Raw genomic sequence first — 22,480 nt, 5'->3', positions numbered from 1 at the left:
ATGCAGGAGAAAAAACCCAGGAAATCTGAGTTGAACTCATCAATATTTTCTGATAAAAATGTGATGGATTTAAACCAACATTTTTTGATCAGCCACTGGTTACCTAAACCCTAAGTGCTGATCAGGTTGGGTAGTTACGAACCAACAGTGAGAGACCACACAGAAACAAAATGAGCAACACTGACCTCTTTTATTCAGAGGAAATGCTACTATTTGGAACAAAAGCACCAATAATAGGAATATAAAAACTTTTAAAACATTGTTTTAAGGTACAGTATTATTCCAATATGCCTTGTATTCTAAGACTCACTTCTGAAGTTGTAGAGAATTGGTTTACATTTATTCCATATGTTTATTACATTGAAAGAAAAATGTTTTTAAATCTTCAAAATATATTTTGATGGAGGGAGGGATCAAATACATCAGTGTACTTTTGGAAGCAGGGGCAAAATAAATTTCCTTTCTAGGGTATCACGAGAACATTTTCAGAAGTTTGAGGTGCTTAGGGTAACAAGAAATAATAGGAGACAGCCTGCATCTTTTTAATTCATTGGAATATTTTGTCTGTTTTTTGCCTTTCTGAAATTTCAGCAAGCATTTAACGCCACAGCCGTCGTGAGGCATATGAGAAAACTCCACCTTGGCAGCAGCCTGGACAGTTCAAATGCAAGCGTTTCAAGCAACCTCAGTCTGCCCAGCCAAAAAGATTGTGCGTATGTAGCAAAAACAGAACTTTTCAACTGGCATTTAAGATAAATGTGGGGTGGAGAGGGGAGCATTGCCATTTGCTGAGTACCTGCTGTGTATCAGACACTTGCAATAATTTATCCCATTTAGTATTCCCAACAACTTCGCAAATGATTTAATTCTTAAAATTATTTTCTTCTTTTAAATTACATTTATTGGGGTAACGTTGGTTAATAACATTACATAAGTTTCAGGTGTATGTCTTTATAATATGACACCTCTACACTCTAATGTGTGCTCACCACCCAAAGCTTAGCCTCCTTTTGTCACCATAGATTTGACCCCTTTTACCCTCTCTAGCCTCCCCTCACCCTCCTTCCCCTCTGGTAACCACCATTCTGTTGTCTGTGTCTACGAGTTTCTTTGTTTCTTTGTTGCTTTTTGTTTTATATCCCACATATTAGTGAAGTCATATGGTTCTTGTCCTTTTCCATCTGACTTATTTCACTTAGCATGAAGCTCTCAAGAATATCAAATGGTAGTATTTCATCCTTGCTTGTGGCCGAGTAATATTCCACTGTGTATATGCACCACATCTTCTTTACCCAAGCATCTATTGAAGGACACTTAGGTTGTTTCCATGTCTTAGCCATTGTGAATAATGGTGTAATGAAGATGGGGGTGCATATATCTTTACGAATAAGTGTTTTCAAAATTTGGGGTAGATACCCAGATTGCTGGGTCATGTGGTAGCTCTATTCTTAATTTTTTGAGGAGTCTCCACACTGTTTTCCATAGTGGCTGCACCAATTTACATTCCAAAAATTAATTATGTAATATTCACAGAACGCTACATGTTATTATTTCCATTTATTATGAGAATTCTGTGGCTTCAGTCCCACACGGCCATGTCTTTCTGGACATGGCCATGTCTTTCTGATCTGTTTCCTTGCCCTCTGTTTGCTTGTCATTGGGAGTCACTCTTAGAATTTGAGCAGGGGGTGGCAGAGACTCATGACAGCCTGATCTCAGTGACTTTTCACATGTATATTTTTGATGATGATGATGATGATAATTGGAGCTGATTTACATGAAATGCATTGGCTTTGCAATCAAAGTAATAGTAGTATTTCATTGTCCTTCATCTTTGCGTGGGATGTTGTGTCATTGAGGGCATAACTCCTCTCCTTGTTTCTCTCTTCCACTCCCCGCTCTGTATATTTATCTTCTTCTCATGTCAGGCTGTACCAATGGCTCCTGTCTACCTCAGAGCAGTTGCTTTCATGTTTCCCATCAACCTGCATCTCCCTAACCGTTGAGTACCCTTCAGCTTGGCCTCACTCTGGGCATCACATTCCTTCCCGTTAACCTTGGAAAAGGGTTCCCTTCCTCTCTTGCTCTCCAAATAGTCCCCCCATCTCATTCTGGAATGTCCAGCCCTTAAAGTTTCCCAAGACATCTCCATGAGAGTCCCCCGAACCAATTGCACACTACTGTAGAGCCACATTTATATTTTAGCAGAGATCCTTTGTACCCTCTGGTCAAGGGGAACCCCACAATAGATCGTTTCTTTGAAGAGTCATACAATGGCTCCGACAAGGAAGCCACTTAATCATTTATTTTATGTACCTTCCTATGTCTGAGCCTACAGAGTTCATGAGGGGGAATACACTACTGGAGCTAAGTTGTAGTGGCTTGAGCCCACATCCAGACCTTTCGGTGCTAGCATATCTGCTTACGGAGTGTTGCAGTGCAGCCTGTGAGGAATTTTTCTAGACCAGGGGGGTTGCTGAGTTCACAGAGGAAGAGGTAAACAGCCTCATTTCAATGTGCTCTGTGTTACAAATGCTTCTTAGCCAAGAGTACAGACCACACACCAAGCAGAGGGCAGAAAGGGGAATCACATTCTTTCTTCATTCTTAAAATCCCTAGTTCATGGAGTTGTAATAAACAGTTCTCATAATGCTAATGTTTATTCAACACTTAACCTGACGCATAGTACATAGAAAGTGCTCAGTAAATGGAACCTGTCATACTAGTATGGCTAACCCATGTCGTATTCAAATACAAAACAGTTATAATGAAAAGGGGAGGACGAATTGGGGCTAAGAAGAAAGCATTCTGGACACATTGCAAATGTTTAACTATGGGTACGTAAAAGTTTAGAATCGAGTGCATAAAAGTTTGACCCCAGCTGCCAACAAATCCTTGCAGGGGGAAGGGAAGCAAGTATTTCCTTCTGAAGCTTTGAACTCTTGTGTCCACTGTTGCCTGCAGGTCTGGCACCCTCCACGCTCTGTAGTTTCATTTCCTCTTCATCAGGGGTCTCAGGAGTGGGAGCGGAGCGGAGACCGAGGCCCACCACTGTGACGACAGTGCACTCTGGAAGCAAGTGACTGGCTCTGGAGATGGGGCCCAGGGGGTGGGGCCTCACGTGGGGCTGGGAATGGGGCCCCTGGGGGCCTCCAGCGCCACCAGCTACGCCAGAGTGATCCCACCTTGCATGGTGCGCCTTTCTGCACAGGACTGGAAGACAGAAGTTTTTTTATGGCCATATTTTATACTGCAATTCTGAAATGTTCATTTCTCACAAACTGTACTGACTCAAGGGAGCTGATTTAATAGGATCTGGTGCTGTATATATGAATCTTGCAAAGCTCTAACGGAATGGACTCTTTATCCTCTCCCCAACTCCTGTCATTTCCGCTCTTCTCAGTATAGGTAACCATCTATGTTGTATTTTTTTTTAATTAATGACAAAAATGGTTTCAACTGGATTATTTAAGTATTGGTAAATATTGTGCATTAGAGTTTCATTTTTTTCTTTTTAAGAAATATGTCCTTGCAATCTATACTTCTTTGTTATATGACCTATATCTTTTGCTTGTCAGTATAGAGTTTATGTTAATCTTTAAGCGATTTTTTTCCCTCCAAGGTGAATTTAAAGATATTTTTTAAAATTCTAATGAGAGGGTCGAGAATCTGTCTCCAAGGCAAAGAGTGCACTTTACTTCTCTTCCTTCTCTTTCTGTCTGGAGGGGCAGCTCTCTAAGAAGACAATTCAACAGTTCTGCTGGGCTGAACTCCTCTCTGGGTCGCTTTGGGAGGGAACCTGCAGAAAACCTTTCCCGGTAACTCCTTCGGCAAACCCCTCGCCAACCAAGACGCCAGGGCCCCTTGCCATCAGCGGTCAGAAATTAAGAAGCCTGCCCCCCTGAGACTAAAGGCTGAACTTCAGAGGCTGGACTTGCTATGAAGGAGATGCCCACCCAGCAGATATCTAAGGATTTCCCTCACAAAAGGAAGAAGATGCCATTTTGTTTCAAGTGAACCTTCCAGGCAGCTCTCATTTCTCATGAGGGGTCACCCATGAAAGCACTGCTCTCAGCTATGCAGTTTTCAAATTAATCTCTGTTTCTTAAAAATGCATTTCTAAGCTTACACTTAAAATGGCCTACAACTCACATAAATTGTTTCTGCACATTTTTACCCTATTCTTGTACGAATGTTATCTGGAGGAGGAGAGGGAAATGGCCTAGGTAAAGAGTCCGTTTATCTGGGATAGTGAGGAGAGGTGACCTGTCAAGTAAGCAGGACACTGGCCACTGCAGTGATGGCCAGACCCCACCTCAGCCAGGCCCAGCCGGCACTTGAAGCTGTCCCTCTGACCAGGGCAATCTGAAAACTAGACCTGTGGTGGTGGGGTCACCAAAGGTCCCAGTTTCCCCAGGACTGAAGGATTTCCCGGGGTGTCAGACTTGCAGAGCTAACACTGTCAGTGACCTAGGGAAACAGCCACGTTGTTCAGCCACATGGTCGGTCGGTGTGCAGGACACAGCAGTCACGGGGTGAAACCCAGGGCAAACCACTTCTCAAGGAGCCTGCAGGGATGCTGTTCTGTAGAGGCAAGCAGGTGACTCCCAACGCCTGCTTTGCAAAAGCCGTCCCTCAGCCCTGTCACCATGTGAGTCTGCATCCCACCGTCAGTTCCAGCCGGCGTGTGTCCCTGAGGTCTGCCTGAGGGTCTAGTGACATTCCCGGCTGTTGTCCTCATGCCCTTCTCCTGCAGTTGGCCAAACTTGGCAGGTTCTATTGGTCAAGCCTTCTCCATCACTTCCACACCTTTGCCTATGTCTAGGCCAAATGTTTATGGATAGCTGCCTGCAACATACACACACACACACACACACACACACACACACACACACACACACACACACACAGAGTGTTAGGAGATTCAGCGGCTTAATTCTGCCTCCTTTAGGACAGCAGTGCAGGCATTCATAAGAATAGCTGGAAAGACAGGCAGCTGGTCCCCCTGTTCCCACAAACAACGAAGGCACTCAGCCCCTGGGCAGGAATTGTGCTTGGTGGCTGCCACACTGGCATCCAGAATGAAATCAGTCTGTCACTCTTCAGAGTCTGTAAAAAGCCTGGACAAGTCTATAAAATGACAATAGACCCAGTTAAAAAACAAGTGCCGCCTGAGTTGGGTATGCATCCACCCCCCACATTCAGGACAATAGCATGAGTCTTGTACAGGGAATCTGAGGAAACAGGCATCTCTCCAGGGGATTCAGTAGGATGTCACCTAACACGTGTAACAGAACATTTAAGTTTCTACAGTATAAGAAACCCAGTAATTAGATGTCACCTCAGCCTGAATTTGGTACCTGTAGTGTGTGCCTGTGTAGTCGTCAGCTCTTTGTACTGTGTGCGATACGCAGGCAGTTGTGTTGGGAAAGCAGCATTTGAAGCCCAAGTCCCTTATTGGTGATTACATGGTTTTCTGGAGCGGATAGGTGGCGTGCGTGTTATATCCAAGTAGTTTGAAAGTATGTCCTACCTGAAAAGTGCAGCTGAAAGATGGGCCCTACCGCAGGTGTCCTCTTTGCAGTTTGGGTCAGCTCTCGGCCATGCTTGGCCTGGAACACATCCGGTCTCGGTAACATACGTAGTGGGAGGAGGCGATGGTGGCTGGTTTCAACCCAAAGGTTGAACTTGACATCGGACAAGTCCATACTGTCTCGATGCCGCCAGACTTAGGTTATTTCCTATTGTTTTAGGAAGAGGAGAAAATTGCCATATGGAAGATGTTTTGCTCTTTTGAGAGAGCTTGAGTTGTATAGGGATAGAGGTCCTCTTTCAGCTGGATTTGGTATCACATACGCTTCATTACAACACTGGAAGAGAACATAGAATGTACCTTTTGTTAAGACCTGCCAAGTGGGGAGGCAAAGTCCTAGCACTCTCACTGCTGTCAAATTCCATCAGGACTAGCTGAGCTTTCATGTGCACCCTGCTCTCAGAGCCAGTGTGTGGACCGCAGGCCCATCACAGGCTTCCTTCCAGCCCCAACTCTCCCGCCCCCCATCTTCTCCCTACCTCCTCAGAGCAAGTGGGTTTTCTTTCTCACATTTTGAAATGTGTCCTCAAATTGTCTTTCCCTCAGCTGCCTGTCTGTCCCTCCCTCACTTTCCTGTCCCCCTTCGCTTCATCTCATCAGTGAACCCATAGTAGAAGCTGGCATTTCCCTTCAACCAGCAGTGAGTTCACGGCCACATGCAGCTCCCCCACAGAGCGGCCGCTTATTGCTCTTCACCAGTCCCTGGCGTCTGGACTGCTCACTGCCCTCCCTCAGCGGGCACTCTGGGGTCTGGAGTGTCGGCTTGCAGTGGGGAAGAGGACCTGGAGCTGAGAGGGGAGGACCTGCCCACGTGAAGTGCACACGACTGTGGAAAACCCTCGCGCAGCGCAAGTGCCCAGATGGACCAGCAGCAGTGCCAGGGATGCTGCTGACCGTTGCGGTGGGCAGTTTCCACCACCTCTTACTGCCCCCGGCTCCACAGGAGAATAGAAAGGACATGTCCTCCTTCATGTTCCCTTTTTGTTGTTGTTGTTTAAAAAAAGAACTATGCAAAAAGCATGCCCCTCCCCCCCAAGAGCAGGCATGGCTTCGTGTTCTTGGCTATGGCAGGGATTTGTTTTCGTCCCTTCTAAAGCCTCACGCAAGAACAGGGAGTGGCTCCCCCTGACGCAGCAGCTTGTGACCTTTAACAAGGTCCCACTGTACAGGTAGCTCTTAGCATAGTGTCCAAGGCACTCAGCATTCCAGCTTGGGTCAAAAGAAGACACTTTGGCTGAAGAGGCCGGACCTGAGCCGTCTGATGAAAGCGATTACTCATAGGACCTCAGACTCAGTTTACCTGCCCAGCACTAGTCTCATCCTGTTCACTTGTCTACGTGGGTGTCTAACATGTCCTGGATGGATTATGGGTAGAAAGGGGGGACTCTCCTGCAGAACGATGGTCAGGGACAACAGGGACAAAGGGGAGGGAGCCCAAGGGACCCCTCCTGAAAGGGGGCTGACCTGCGATCTCGAGGAGTGACAGCTTAATCCAATTAACCCACTGGGGCTTGATGTCTCATGAGCAATTTCAAACAAAGAGCAGACCATGGCTCAGTGGAGATACCTCAGTGTGTTAAGGCCTTGGCCACCATGGCCCAGTGGCCCACCCAGAGTCTTGGCACTACTGGTCTTCACACTGGAGAGGCCACACTGGCACCATCACTGCTCCAGGCTGAAGACAGGAGGGCTGGGGTCCCTGGCTCTGAGCTCAGGCCAGCAACACCCTCTACTGTGTGATTTCCATGGCACAGCGGCACTGCAGGGTTTCCTTGGGATCTGAGAAAGGACGGCAAGAGCCGGAAAAGGGCCGCTGCTCCCGCTTCCATACACAGAAATAAGACGCACTCTTTCCCAGGGGCGCGCAGTCACTTCTGGGAAGGGGGAGGGAGGTCCTCGGACTCATCCCAATGCACGGAGCCTCCGCATGTTCCCCAAAACGATGCCCCCCCCATCCTGTCGACTCGCCCTGCAAAGTTTGCCTTGTCCTTAAACACATTCCAGACCAAACACTGTTCTCTCTCCAAAAACGAGTACATACCTGTATGTAACCCACCACTCTTTTGGGGGCGCCTGGTCCTAGGTTGAGGCTGCAAGTCTACCGGACATTTGCAAACAAGCGTTGCAATCCTTTGGTTTTCAGAATTGAAGATGTTAAGATAGAAAAGGTAAAGTGGGCGAACAGATTGCTAAAAGGAGGGTGACATTTCCTGAAACTAATGTGCAGATGAGTTAGCTTGAACAGCTATACCGTGGACAGCAGACTGGGGGCAGTGAGAGGAGGACAGAGGCCCGAGCCCCCTTCAGCCCAGTCCTTCATTGTGGTCCTGTGTGCCGTGCTGTGCAGCCCGGGTGTGGGCACAGGAGCCCAGCCCCACTGTGAAATCAGCCTGCATGCCAGCCAAGGCCTGGCCCACGGGAAGGCACCTCAGCTCTCCCAGCCCCCCAGCCGGCGGCCTGCACAGCTCAGCTTGTGGCTCTGGGGGCAGGGCGGGGTGCGGGGTGCGCTCCTAAGAACCCAAAGCCTGTGCATTTGGCAGCCAAACCTGCAGCATGTGGCTGCCAGGGCTGGTTTTGTGGACAAAGCAAAGCGTGGAATGGCTTCTCTGTATCTTTCTACACCAAAGGGACAAACTATTGCGTTCACCCTTTGTACCAATGCCGCTTCTGCATTCGCCGTACCTGTTTTTAACCTTTTGGTCTCTAGGAACTTCTTCTATGATGATTATGACTTCTACTTATTTACTGATTCCTTTTACTTAGAGGTGATTTTATTTTCTTATGGATAGGGAAACAGAAAATGAAGGGAGTGTTTGAGGATTTAGTCATAGCGATGAGACGTCACCAGGGAGTCGAATGCCCCCAAACACTAGGTAAATTACTTCTCAAAGGAAAACCGTAATCTGGACAGAGTGAGGTTCCAGGGCCCTCAGGGCAGGCCTTCACTTTGGGGAAGGAGCGGACTGCTGGGGCAGCTCTGGCAGCCAGGCTTGCACAGGAGGGACAGACAGACAGAGAGAAGGAAGAGGACATTTGTGCTCTCCTTCCCAGGGGCACTTGGCCTTCAGAACGGAGTGAAATACTGTCCAAATGGCTCAGATGCTTTGTTTTCAAAGATGGGGCCACATGTTTCAGAGAGCGTTTATGTCAGTCCCATGTTCAGGTTGGGAGACATGAAAGGTACATTCTGTCCAGAATCAAAATTTGGAACAGTTTCACACAATTGGCTTTAATCCCTACACACAATGTCATCAACCTTCTTGCAGCTCTCCCAACACTAAGCATGTTTTCCAAAAGCTTCTGACGTCAAACCCAGGAATGTCCCCTGTCTATTATTACCAGAATTGCGATTGGTTCCATTTTTCCATAAAAACATGCTTGTCCAAAAGAAGGGGAACTGTGCATTTATTCCATGCATGTGATAAACTCTGCAAGAAGTTTAGCCCATATCGGTTTGCAGCTCTGCAAAATTGTGAATGGGCCTATGTAGCAAGTGAATCTCTGCCTTGACAATCATGTACACGTATCCAGATGTCTTTCATAATGACGAGACTGATGACTTCTTGTTTTCCTTCAATAAAGACAATTAATCACCTTTGGATGTATGTGGTTTGTTTCCTCAACACGGAGCAGGAAGTAGGTGTTTCAGCAGCTCTCTCTTTCCTCCTTTCTCTGAACTTTGGATTTGAAGGAAAGCATTTGAATTGAGCCGCCGAAAGCATACGAGGGTCCCTAAATGTTTCATATCTCCAGTCTAATAATCATGAAGTGCCAGGGAGGGGGCAGGGCAGGTTTGGGGCTTTGGTTTGGGGGTTTGTGGAGGTTGCCGAGGTTGAACACCCTGCTGGACAGGAAAGCTCCCCCTTTTCCTTGCTGCTGCACAGGTGTCTGGAGGTGAGCCTGGACTCCCCAATCACAATAACTCAGTAACTAGCTAGCCTTGAGTTGTTTGGAGAATAAGCGAGTGTTGATTTGCAGAAAGCTCTCTCTCAGTCGGGGTTCAGGGCACACACATGCACGTCACTATGTCCTCAGCATAGTCTTGGAGTTCTTGATGCCCAAAGGAAGATTCTTTTCCTTTTTTTTTTGGGGGGGGTGGTTGGGGGGGACTTACAGTTCATAGGTCATCAAATATATTGTGGAGATTGAGTCTGATGACCGTACAATTTCTTCAATGCAAATAATGTGTGTGTGTGTGTGTGTGTGTGTGTGTGTGTGTGTGTGTGGTGGGTGGTGGGGGATGAATGGACGTATGTTACAGAAATGGAGAATGAACACTGTCCCACACAGCCAGTATCAAGTGATTACAGATGGGCCTTCATAGAAATAAGTGAGCCCCAAAGAAATACAGGTGTACCTCATTTTATTGCACTTTGCAGATACTGCATTTTTTACAAGCTCCTGCACCAGCAAAAGATTTTGACTTGCTCAGATGATAGTGAGCATTTTTTAGCCATAAGAGGTTTTAAAATTAAGGTGTGTACATTGTTTTTTTAGACATGCTATTGCGCGTGTGATAGCATAGCTTTTATGTGCACCAGGAAACCAAAAATGCATGTGACTCACTTTATTGTAATAAGCTTTCTATTGCAGGGGGCTGGAACGGAACTTGTGACTTCTCCCAGGTCTGCCTGCATAGTACAGTGCACACCGTCTCTGACAGCTAGTCCTTTCTTAGTTGATCATGGCTTCCCTTAGCCCAGACTCTAATTATGAGGTATGTCAACACAAGGGATCATTCAGTGGATGCATAGGTGACATTGTTAATGCAGATTTTATGAAATGAATGAACTTTGGTAACCTAACAACTTTTGAAAACTGTCCATAAGGATTGATTAAAGAGAGGGTTCACCAACTGTGACTGAAAATTTAGCTGAAGCAAATGCACTTTTCCGCTGTACGTCTAGTGTGCATCTAAAACTGATCCCAACAGCAGGTAGGTACTACTTAGGGCCTTCGAGGTGAAGTGTTGGAGGTGAAGCCTGCTCTGCGCTTGGCTCCAGTCACATCGAGTGGGCCGGCACCTCTGTCCTTCCAGCACTCACCTGGCCTCCCTTTGCTCAAAGCTCGCTGTGGCACTAAAATTCAACCCACGTTATCTGTATTTTTCAGATAAAACTCGGTCTGGAGCTTCTTGTGAATATCTATCACTGACCAGGCACGTAGGGGCCAACAAGAGGTAAATAGTAAGAGTAAGAGGTAAATAGTGCAGCATGACAGGATTGTCCATCCAGGAAACAGCGGGCTGGTCACAGCAGGCAGCAGCTTAATGGCAAAACGGGGCACCAATCACGTACACCCAAATGCCCCTAGCCCTCCGTGCCCTCAAGGAGGACAACGAGAACAAAACTCTATTGCATGGAGAAAGGGTCTGAAAACAGAATGCTTCAATTCACACTCAGCCCAAGCCAGTCGGCTGCGCTACTTGCATTCGCAGGGGTATGTGTGTACTTGGCTGTGCCAGCACTCTGCAGCTCGAGGAAGACCTAGGAAGAAGAGGAGGTGTGCTTAGCTCTGTTCTTCTTTGTACATATTTGGTTGCAAAACCTGTGCTGAGCCCCTAGAATGTGCAATCTCCAAAAGAGCACTCTTAATACATTGTCTCTTTCTAAGAGAGAGAATGTGTCTGTGTGTGTGTATATGTGTGTGTGTTTGTATGCGTGCGTGTGCACATACAGACCCACCATTTAAGGGCTTGAGCTAGGGGCTTGTGGTGGGGGCTGCTTTCCAGTCCATACCCTCCATGGCAAGCCATGCACCGGGCGCAGGGGAAAGAGTCCTTATTTATCCACCCAATTCATATGAAGTTGCCACATAGAGACCTGCTGGCTTGTGTGTGCCCAGCAGACCTTGCAGCTTTACACTGTGACATGTGAGACAACTGGAACTTTTATCAGGTTTTCAAGGCTGGAGAAAGCTGCTAAGTGAGAGGTCAGAATCAAGGCCCAGTCTCCGGGGGGAGTTTGGCCTGTTTTGTTCAGGGATGTGAGAAGCGGAGAGAAGCATTAGCCTTCAAGAGACTATCTCTAAGGGTTGGTACATGAAAAAGCACTTTACAGATCTCATTTGGTATCACAGCTGTAGAAAAATGTGTTGGCTTTCTTCTCACACACACAAGAAACCCAAAGAGAGTTTGCATTTCATTCAGGTCAATTGGCAGCAGGGAAATTAGCCCTCAGAGTGCCTCAGAGCCCACCAACCCTCCCTGATCTATTCCCCTACCAGTTCCCAGCAATGCCTTGCAGGCGGACCCTGTCACCAGCTTGCTTTCTTTTGTTCATTTACTCAACATTTTTTGAGCACCTACTATAGCAATGGTTTTCATTCATTCTGAGAAAACCAAGGTGGCTCTGACTTGGACCCTACCCTCAAAGGCTGCATGAAAGAGGGAGCCCTGGCCGTGAACCTGGAAGAAAGGGTAGGGTTTGGACGGGAAAAATTGGTAGGAACAGAGTGAGAGACCATGGAGGCTAGAAACTGTGCAGATGGGATTGGCCATATTTCCTTGGGAGAGAGGCAGGCTGGAGGAGCCTTGTATTGTCATCATCAACAATAAGTAATAATAATAACGACATGTATTAACCATTTACTGTGCTAAGTGCATTTCATTGAATCATCAGCCCACGAGGGAAGGTGCCCTTATTACCAGATGGATTCAGAAAGGTTCAGTGATTTTCCCGAGGTCAGCAGACTTTCAAACTCAGCTGGGGCTGACACTAAAGGTCATTCTGTTGTACAGCTTCTCCTGACTTTGTGCCGGTCATTGAATTCTAAACTATGAAATCTGGACTTCATTTATTTAGTAGGTACTGGGGGTCACTGGCAATTATTGAGTTGCCGAATGACACGATCAAATCAGTTAACGTTTTGGAACCTCACCAATGCTAGGATTCATTCTGTAGCTCCGTGATGAAGTTATGTTTTTTCACTAGTACAGGCCAGACCATTCAGTCCAATAGATGAGGAACCGCAGAGAGCATAGGCCTGACTGTGTAACCAGCCCATATGCATTCTGCTCTTCTGTTGTCCCATTTCTCAGGTGAAATGTCACAAAGGTGGATTTCATCTAAAATTGGAGATGCGGACAGTAATTATAACACGGCTGGGGTTTTGTTGCTTTGTTTGTTTTTGAAGTGAGTCAGTTCTCTGATTAATATCTCTGGAAAGTTCTGTTCATACATACAGAGTTTCATTCCTAACATGCAGGCTTCCCTGTCATCTGGTATTCTCCTCCAAACTGTCTTCAGAGCCGCTGATTTATTTTCAAGAAAGTGTCTCAGCTCTCTTGTTTTCTTCCAGCCTGCCCTGAGAGGAGCTGTATTCAGTATGAGCTCATCTTCCTACTATGTTTCCATCAGCAAGCACGGACTCTTTCCAGAAAGACACAGTGGGCCAGGAAAACACAGTTTTTGGTCAACATTTTTTCCCCCATTTATTTATTTATTTTTATTATCGGGGAATATTGGGGGACAGTGTGTTTTTCCAGGCAGTCAAGTCATTGTTTTTTTCAATCTAGTTGTGGGGGATGCAGCTCAGCTCCAAGTCAAGTCATTGTTTTCAGTCTAGTTGTGGAGGGTGCAGTTCACTGGCTCATGTGGAACTCAAACCGGCGACCTTGGTGGTCTGAGCACCGTGCTCTAATCACTGAGCCAACCAGTTGCCCACTGGCAGCTCAGGTCCAAGCTCAAGCCATTGTCTTCAATCTAGTTGTGGAAAGCGCAGTTCACTAGCCCATGTGGGAATCGAACTGGCAACCTTGTTGTTAAGAGCTCGCGCTCTAACCAACTGAGCAATCCGGCCACCCTCTTGGTCAACTTTTTAACTTTTTCTCTTGCCTACCTCTTTGCCCATCTCCTCTCCTCCCCCCCTTTTTTTCTTTTTAAGGTTCAAATTACATTTTATTTTTGAGCGTATCAAGATCTGTTTCCACTGGCCTCACTGGGTCCAGCTGTTTCTGTCAGCTCATGGAGAAAAGCTCACTGCGGTGCAGAATCCTCAGACCAACCTGGCTGTAATCGCAGAAGAGCACATGGACCAACCCTTCCAGTGGGGCCAGGTGTTCCTCAGCCCGACATGGAAATAGCTGGCTTTTGCACTCAGCTAGCCCAAGGTGCTGGTCACATGCCCCCTTGGGGGAGAAGAGAAAGCTTACTCACTCAGGGGTAAGTCTTTAAAATTAATTTTCTTATATCTGGATTGTAATCCCCACAAGTGAGGGAGTGTGTCAAGAGCCAGCACATGGGAAGGATTTCCCATCACCTTTGGCTCAGGTGATCAGCCCACCCTGGAGGACAGGCCTCTTCCTCAGCAGTGCTCCTGGCAGAAGACCCCAGGCTGCCACTGCTCAAACTGCTGCACCCCAGGATGTCTCACTTCATCTTAGGGGATCTGACTAAAATGCAGATTCTGATGCAGCAGATGGTGCCTTTGATCCCTTGACCCCACTTTGCGTAGCAAGGGTCTCGAAGGAGTGTCTTCTGCTGGTTCTGGAAACTGCCTGCACATTCAGGCACCTTGGAGACGTTTCACAAATGCTAATGGCCTGGCCAACTGAACCAGGGTTTCTGGTGAAAAGGTGCCCTCGGTGATTCTCAAGTGCAGAACCACGGTGGCCTGGCCCTCACATCACCTTAATCTAAGACGCCACAGCGTCCAGTGAAACAAACCTAGACTGTAACTGTAAGTGATAACCCGTCTTCCTCTAAGAGTCCGGGATTAAGTCTAGCCCAAGCCTCCCTCCCAGGTGTGGCTTCCACCCGTGTATGATGGTGCCTCCTCTTGTCTGACTCCTCTGTCCTTTAAAACCCCCTAAACCCTCCCACTGTGCTCTCAGAAACTCATTAACTGTCAGTAGCACTGTGTGCCTACCACTGTTTTAAACTTGCTTTGAATATTAACTCCTTCAATCCTTATAACAACCCTATTACATCGGTACAATTATATCTCAATTTTATACATAAGGAAACTGAGGCACAGAGATGCTAAGTGACTTCTCTCAGTCACACCACTAGAAGTGGTTGTTATGGGATAGTGTGTCCTCCCCAAAATTCGTATGTTGAAGTACTAACCCTCAGTATCTCAAAATGTGACCCTTTTTGGAAATAGGGTCTTTAGGGTTGGCCCTAATCCAATATGATTGGGGTCCTTATAAAAAAAAAGGGAGGGGGGTGGAATTTGAACATAGACAGACACACAGTCATGTGAAGATGAAGACAGAGATCTACAAGGCAAGGGTGCCAAAGATCACCAGAGTATTGCCAGAAGCCAGCCGAGAGGTATGGAACAGATTCTCCCTCACAACCCTCAGGAGGAACCAACCCTGCCGACACCTGGATCTCAACTTCTTGCCTCCAGAACTGGATACAATGAATTCTGTTGTTGAAGCCCCTAGTGTGTGTTTCTTCGTTATGGCACCGAAGGAAACTAATACCATGACAGAGCTAGCATTCAATTCCCAAGCTCTTACCACTCTGCTATGTGGGTGTTGGTGGTGTTCTTTCCTGCTCAGAGACACCCACTCTTCCTCTTTCCTTCTTCACTCCTCTCTCTTTTTCCCTCTCCCCTTTATTTTCTTCAACTCTATCGTTTCCACTTTTTCCATCCATGTTAGTTATTGATCGGCTATGTAGAAAAATGCTTAAAACTAAGACTTCAAACAACAAACATTGACTATGTCACAGTTTCTGTGGGTCAGGAATTGGGGTGTGGCTTTGCTCGGTGCCTCTGGCTCTAGGTTGCTTATGAGGTTGCAGTCCAGCCTTGGCTGGGGCTGGGGCATCTCAACTAGGCTGAGACTGAAGGCTCTGCTTGCAAATTCACTCATATGGTTATTGGAAGCCGTGACTGCTTGTGGAATGTGAGTGATGTGACAGAGAGAGAGAGAGAGGGAGAGAACAAACTCGGGATGGCAACCACAGTCTTTTTATAAACTCACCTTGGAAATGACACCCCACAGCATCTGCCATATTCTGTTGGTTAGAAGTGAGGATTACCCAAGGGTGTGAATACTAGGCTGTGGGGCTCACGGGGGGCCCTCTAGGAGGATGCTTCCATACCAACCTCCCTCTGGCTGTGCGTTCATGACTGCTCAGCCACCCTTGCTGACCTGAGAGCAGGGATGGGCCTGTGCTGTGATCTGTGGTCCAAATACATTCAGTGTGGGAGAGGCATCATGGGGACAGAACCACTGATGCCGGAAAGAACCAAGCTGTTCTCAAATCTACATACATTCAATTAATGTCTTTAAAATCTTTGATTTGCTATAAGAATATAGTGTAGAATTCCAAAGCACAAGCAAACTGCCCTAAGGGAGTTTCAAGCTTCAAGACACAGCATTTCCTATGTGTCCTGAGAAGGAGTGTTTAACTCCTCAGAGAAAAAATAAACTTTGGCTGAATGCCTCAAATCTACAGGCGCACCCCATCTACCAAACGGCGTCAACTCATTCATTTTTACATCACTGAAGAAAGCAGATGCTGCCAGTGGAGATGGGAAATGAGGTCAGGCCCCACTGAAGTTGGTCCTATAACTTAGGTTAAGCACGTACATGCAGACTGGGTGGAAAAGGCTTTGCTCTGGGGCGAGTCATAATGGTTCTTCTGAGCAGGAGCAAGCTCAGGAATCCACCACGGGCCTGAGTACACGTGGCCCCAGCTCTCTAATGCCACCATACCCGTGCAGGGGATTCAGTGCCTGCAGCGCTTCGCTGTGAATTATCACTCAGTCCTCTGCGAACCACAGACATTATTTCTGCCTCATACACGAGGAAACTGAGTCTCAGAGACAGGAAGTGACCTGTGTGAGGGCCAGAGGCAGGCCTGAGCAGGCCTGGAGTGCAGACCTGCTCTCCACGGAGCCTAGTGCTCTGGTCTCTCTGTCCCACAAGCAAGCAAATCAGGGAAGGGAAGTGGTCACCCAGCTAAGTGGAGGGTGATAAGTGGAATTATTTCACGGCTTTGGAAGAAAAATATAAGTGTGTTGACTGAGGCCTCTTGGTTCAGCAGTAAATATAAGAGCAGGTGACAGCACAAGAGAGGAGCAGGCTGGGATGCTTCTCTGGTCCTTCCTGACCTCTCTGTTGGTTGGACTTCCAGCTCTCAACTCTGGCCACCCAGATGCCCAGTATGATTGAAAGAAGGTCGAAAACTCATCCCTCTTCCACCTTCCAAGGTAAGGCCTTTTTCATTCAACAAAATTGTTCTGAGTGCCTTTTATGTGGCAGACACTATTCTAGGCACTGATAATATAGCTGTGAGAAACACACACACGCCTCTGCCCTAGCAGAGGTTCCAGTCTCCTCCCTCCTTGCATTTCAAGTCTCCCCTGCCTTTCAGTGTGGGCTGGAGCTGCAGGCATGACCAGGGAGACAGATTTGCAAGTCCATCAGCCAGGGTTGAAGAAGAAGCAAGTAAGCTTCCTACTCTCCAGAGGCAGGGCTGTGCGAAGCCGTCTTTCCCAGGTGGTGGACTTCGAGAGCCCCTTGTGATGGAGCCCACACAGACACACAGAGCCAGCATGCACTGTAACATTTCTGTTAAAACACTGTCTGGGATCATTGAGCACCAGACATTATCTGGTCTTGTCTCATCCTAAGCCAATAACTCTCCATGCCCCTCCCCCACATCAGCCCCAAGGGGACATCAGAGAGTCTGAGAGTCCAAGTGGAGTCCAAAGACTTGGTCATGGTCCCAGATGTGCCACAATGAGCTGTATCATCTTGGGTGAGTCACTCTGTGTCCTCATTTATGCAACGATGGATTTGACAAGAAAATCCCTAGGGTAGCATCTAGCTCTAGAACTCTCTGGCTCTCAGACACCCTGGATCCCCATGTTACCACTGCGCTGTGTTCCCGTGCCTCTCTTTGGGTTTTGCTCTTTGTCTGGAGAAGGCTGTCACCACATCAACCTCTTCATTTTCCGAGAAACAAGTAAAAGAGTCTCAGTTGAACCTGTGAATTTCGGGCTTTTCCAAATGTGGATCTCAGCCCAGAGGCAAGGAAGGCATGAGGGAGAATTGTTATAGCGGCTCTGAAACCCACATTTCCTGTTGTTTCTTTCCAAGTCTGGTATTTAATTAACAAGCTCAAATATGAATGTTAACAAGGATGACTCAGGCCTAGAGAACATGGTAGCATGTCACTGGCTTTAAATAATGGCAATCAAAGGAATTTTCTGATCCGTTTGTTGACAAAAGACAGCAAAAGGTCATTAATCTAGTTCAGTGATCTCTAAACAGTTTTCATTGTGCACCCTTATGATAAAATGTTTCTGAGCATACAAGCACCCCTAATATATTAATATTTACATACTTGGAAATTATAGGCATGTAGTGCTATACTTACCTATGAACACACAAAACATACACAAAGGAGAAAATTTAAAGGACAAGACCAAAACAAAGAAACTCTTTAAACAGAACAAAGCTTTTATCTTTGTGATCTACTAGTACATGGTTATTTTTGTAATACAGCAATTTGAAAGTCTGATTCTAAATCTAGTTTATCTAAATTCTTGGTTTCTAAGCACTATTGTAACTGAGAAAGTTGTAGTGCAAAACTATGTAGCTTTAAATGGCAGCAATCTATTGTTGGAGTGCTTTAATTGAGGACTTGAGCAAATGCATATTGGAAACTTCCTACAAGACTGAAGGTTGTGGCATTACAGGCCTTTCCCTCTTTCTAATCCCCTTCTACCTGCCCTTCCTGCCAACGCGCCTTGTACCCCTCTAACTCCTGTTACACAGACGTAGCACTATAATCCAGGTACAAACAGATCCTGGGCATCTTGTTAAACTGCAGGTTATGATTCAACACTCCTGGGATGGGACCCGAGATTCTGCAAGTCTAACAAGCTCCCAAGAGACACAGGTGACACTTTGGTTGTTTCCATGTCTTGGCCACCATAAATAAAGTTTCAATAGATGATTGGATAAAGAAGATATGGCATATATACACAACAGAATACTACTCTGCCTTAAGAAAAGATGAAATAGTGCCATTTGTGAAAATGTGGATGGATCTTGAGATTATTATGCTAAGCGAAATAAGTCAGACAGAAAGTCGAGAACCATATGATTTCACTGATATGTGGGGTATAAAACTGAAAACAACAGAGGAACAAAACAAACAAAAAAGAAACAAAAATTCATAGACACAGACAATAGTTTAATGGTTCCCAGAGGGTAAGGGGGGTGGGGGGGGTGATAAATGAGGGTAACGGGTTAAATATATAGTGATGGAAGGAGAACTGATTCTGGATGTTGAACACACAATGTGATGTATAGATGATGTAATACAGAATTGTACACTTGAAACCTATGTAATTTTACTAACCATTGTCACCCCAATACATTTTAATTAAAAAACAAAACAAAAAACAAAGAGAGAGAGATGCAGGTGAGTCTGGTGTAAGACCACACCCTAGGTAACAAGGCCCTAGCATATATGTGTCTTCAACAGGGTAGTCCAGTCTTTCTGGAGCTTATCTGGACTTGCTGGCAGCAGCCAACACGTTTGGGATGCAGTAAAGGCCGGCATCGGTGAGCTACATAAACAGCACAGAAGCTACAGGTAGTAACTACTTACCAGGAGCATCGCTGCCCACCCTCATTATTACTGCCTCACTATTCCAGCCAAGTTCGATGGCACCTTTGGGTTAAACTCCTTTCAATTCAATTTTCACTCCCTTAACGAGCGGATGTAGCAGCCAAGCCCGGAGGAGCCTGGCTGGCGGGCACCACAGCGCCCCCTGCTGGCAAGGGGATCTCCAGCGGGAGCCGCGGCGCTTTTTAAGGAAGTGGCGGCAGCTGAGTGGAAAAGATGAGGGCTCAAGGTTGATGAAGTGGGGCGACGTCTCTGCTCAGACTATGAGTACAAACCCTTCCACTGGAGCTCTTCATAGAAAGTCCCCCGGTGACCTGAGCCACCAGCATGACAGCTCCAGGAGGAATAAGCGGCTCTGGAGCTCTGGGCAGCACTGCTCCACACCCCGCGCCTGGAAGGTAAGACCCCAGGACCGCAGAGGCAGCCATTTCTTTTTCTCGAGGCTCTTTTTCTGTGGGAAGCTACCCTCTGCGATTCCAAGGTCATGCCCGGCCCTTACACTAATGTGAAGTGGCTGGCAACTTCTATGTAGTGTCCTTTAAAAGAACGGAGAGAATAGATTACTCTGCACCCTGGCCTGGTCTCCCCTGCACAGCAGCAAGAAAAACTGTTAAAACTCGGTACAGCCCCACCCCCAAGGGTAAATGTGTGCAGTCCTGTTCTTCCCAGAGGAAATGAGATGGTGTTGGAAAAGTTCCCTAAAGTGGTTACGAATTGGTTTGCGATGCTCTTAAAAACATCCACTCACTGAGAGCAGACTTGCTAGTGAATCACCTTAGGAGGCTGCTGAGTTAATTCCCCCCCTTAGGATGGGCTGCAGGAGCTTCTGGCTACCCCAGCTGTGGTGTTACAATGATCCTGGAGGGTGGATATGAATGACAAAAGGACAAGTTCCTCGACTAGCTTGCTCCTCTTCTCACCTACAGTGCTCTGGGCAGCACTAAATAGCTATCTGCTGGACAGATTAATGAATTGCCCAATTACTGGGTCAGTAAATGGAACAGCTGCGGTGGCTCTTAGCTGGCCAGACTCTCTGCCAGGATGAACATATGTGATCCCGTAATTCCCGTAATGCTGCTCACCTCGGGCGTTTCTCCCCAGAGCCCGGCGTTTGGGCACTGGCTGTCTCAGCTGTGGTGGATCATTTTCTCTCTGTCCAAGCTCTGCCTTCCCTCTGGCCATTAGTCTGCTAGATTTCGGGCCCTCTTAGGAACAGACTGAGCACTTCTGTGCTTCCCTGCTTACAGACGGCGGGTAGGAAGAGCCTTGTCATGGAGCCCTCACCCAGTATGTTGTCACCAGCGCCACTGTGTTGTGTCCCCATTAACCAGCCTTTGGGACCATGAGAGGCAGGGTTCCCAGCAGGTAGGGCTTTGCTGCACTTATCTTGAGGGCCAGCTGGAAGAGAGTTTAAAATCCTCCTTCTACCGCCTTATCCCCTTTCCTCTTGCGTCCAGGCAGAGGAGATTTTAAACTTGAGAAGGTATTGGTTCGGAACTGAGCATCTCAGCCTAACATGTAAAGGCAGCAGTGGGACCCACTTGGCACCACTGGGGACGCGAGTCCACCAGCCTGCCCTGGACCTCGCCTTAGTGTCAGCTTAGTGTCATCCCACCACTAGGATGGATGTTCACCCAGTCTTCAGGTTTGTTTTCCTCCAGTTTTGAGACATAATTGCCATAAAGCACTGTGTGAGTTTCAGGTGTACAGCATAAAGGTTTGACATATTAGGAAATAATTACCTGATCTTGGCTTTTAACTGTGCCCATTCCACTAGTGATATTCAGAACAGCTGGAAGGGGTAGTGTTCCAAATCAATTTGATCAGAGACGTGTTTCCTTTCACTTGGCTGATTGTGTGTATCTGATGCCTTCAGGACGCCTAGGAAAATGCCAGGAGTTTTGAGGACATACTCAACAATACACATGGTTAGGCAGTGGTTCTAGTGGTTTGTGGGGAGGTAGGAATGAATAGGGGAGCACAGGATTTTTAGGGCAGTGAAACGACCCTGTATGATACTCTAGTGGTGGCTACGTGTCATTAGACATTTGTCAAGACCCGTAGAATGTACAACACAGAGAGTGAGCCCTGATGTCAACTATGGACTTTGGGGGGTGATGATGTGTCAGTGTAGGTTCATCAGTTGTAATAAATGTCCCATGCTGGTGGCGGAAGGTGATAATGGGGGAGGCTCTGGGGGGACAGGGGGAATACGGGAGATTGCTGTACCTTCCTGTCGGTTTTGCTGTGAACCTGACACTGCTTAACAACGTGGTTTCCTCCCTCAGGGTGGAGGTTTGTGCTGGGGCAGAGATTGTGTTGGCAGGCTGAAGAATGGATGAGGCAGATTGAGGGTGGGTGAGGCATCCTGGGTTGCCTCGTTGGTATTTTGAGGCTCTGAGGAAGGTCTGCTGCTCTGGGAATGCAGTCCAGGAGTGGAAAGCTGGGAGTTAGGACCCGGAGACAGGGATATGCTCCAGCAGCCCTTGACCTGAGGGGTGGGCTGTCTGCACACAGTGAGGGCAGGAAAGGAAGGCCGTTTTTGGTTATTACAGAAACTCATGTAGGGCCCTCCCTCCTTCCCCCTCAGTGCGCTAACCCGGTTTACCTTGGCTCTGGGAACGTGCACTGAGCTGTGTGCAGGCATGAAACTCACACTCTCTCTGCCAGATGCTTTGTTGTTTCTGGACTATGAGATAGGATGGGCTCCCCGTCTGCTTCCCTGAGGCCCAAACACCACTGGCCACATGGCCACACGTGGACAAGCCTGTATTGAAGGCCCAACGCCAGGGAGTCCCAGCTGTCGGCAGCTGGTGGGCTCACTCCCATCTGGGGGCGATTTGCTCATTCCTGGTAACTGCTGGGAGGGTGGACATGAGCTTGGGATGACCCTTCTCACTTTTTGTTTGGCTGAATCTTCTTCAGGGCCCAGCTCAGTGGTTCTCGCCCATGGCTGCAGATGGCAGTCACTGGTATAAGTCTTTGCTAGTTCTGATGTAATTGGTCTGAGCATGGGAGGTTTCAAAGCTCCCTCAGATGGTTCTAGCATATGAGGAAAGAGGGACTCATGGCCCAGCTGAAGCATTCCTGGGTCTGATGAGGATGACGTAGCCTGATCCTGGCGCTCCTTACTGCCCCCGACTGCTTTATACAAAACAGGGATAACTGGGGGAGAAAGAATCCACTAGGATCCTGCAGTCGGGGGCTTCCTTAGAGATGTTCCTCATCTTGTCTTCAAGTTCTTTAAGATCCTTCAAGATCTATAGGACTCACCCTATTCTGACTT

General features: G+C 47.3%; 1 protein-coding gene across 2 annotated transcripts in view; it reads left to right on the top strand.

The window, feature by feature from the left end:
- The window catches only part of CAMK1D (calcium/calmodulin dependent protein kinase ID), a 376,228-nt gene extending 367,040 nt beyond the window's left edge, over window positions 1–9,188 (top strand). The window contains exons 10-11 of one of the 2 annotated variants that reach the window (XM_074324976.1): window positions 592–713; window positions 2,965–9,188. In XM_074324976.1, the coding sequence (XP_074181077.1) occupies window positions 592–713; window positions 2,965–2,989 (147 nt within the window). In that variant the 3' untranslated portion in view covers window positions 2,990–9,188. The remainder of the gene's footprint in view (window positions 1–591; window positions 714–2,964) is intronic. The other variant, XM_074324975.1, reaches the window with a different exon arrangement.
- The last annotated feature ends 13,292 nt before the right edge of the window (window positions 9,189–22,480 follow it).

The sequence above is a fragment of the Rhinolophus sinicus genome, linkage group LG02 (assembly GCF_036562045.2).
Source record: "Rhinolophus sinicus isolate RSC01 linkage group LG02, ASM3656204v1, whole genome shotgun sequence".
Classification (NCBI taxonomy): domain Eukaryota; kingdom Metazoa; phylum Chordata; class Mammalia; order Chiroptera; family Rhinolophidae; genus Rhinolophus; species Rhinolophus sinicus.
Note: the sequence above shows the minus strand (reverse complement) of the source record. Positions and strands in the feature narration are given on the sequence as shown.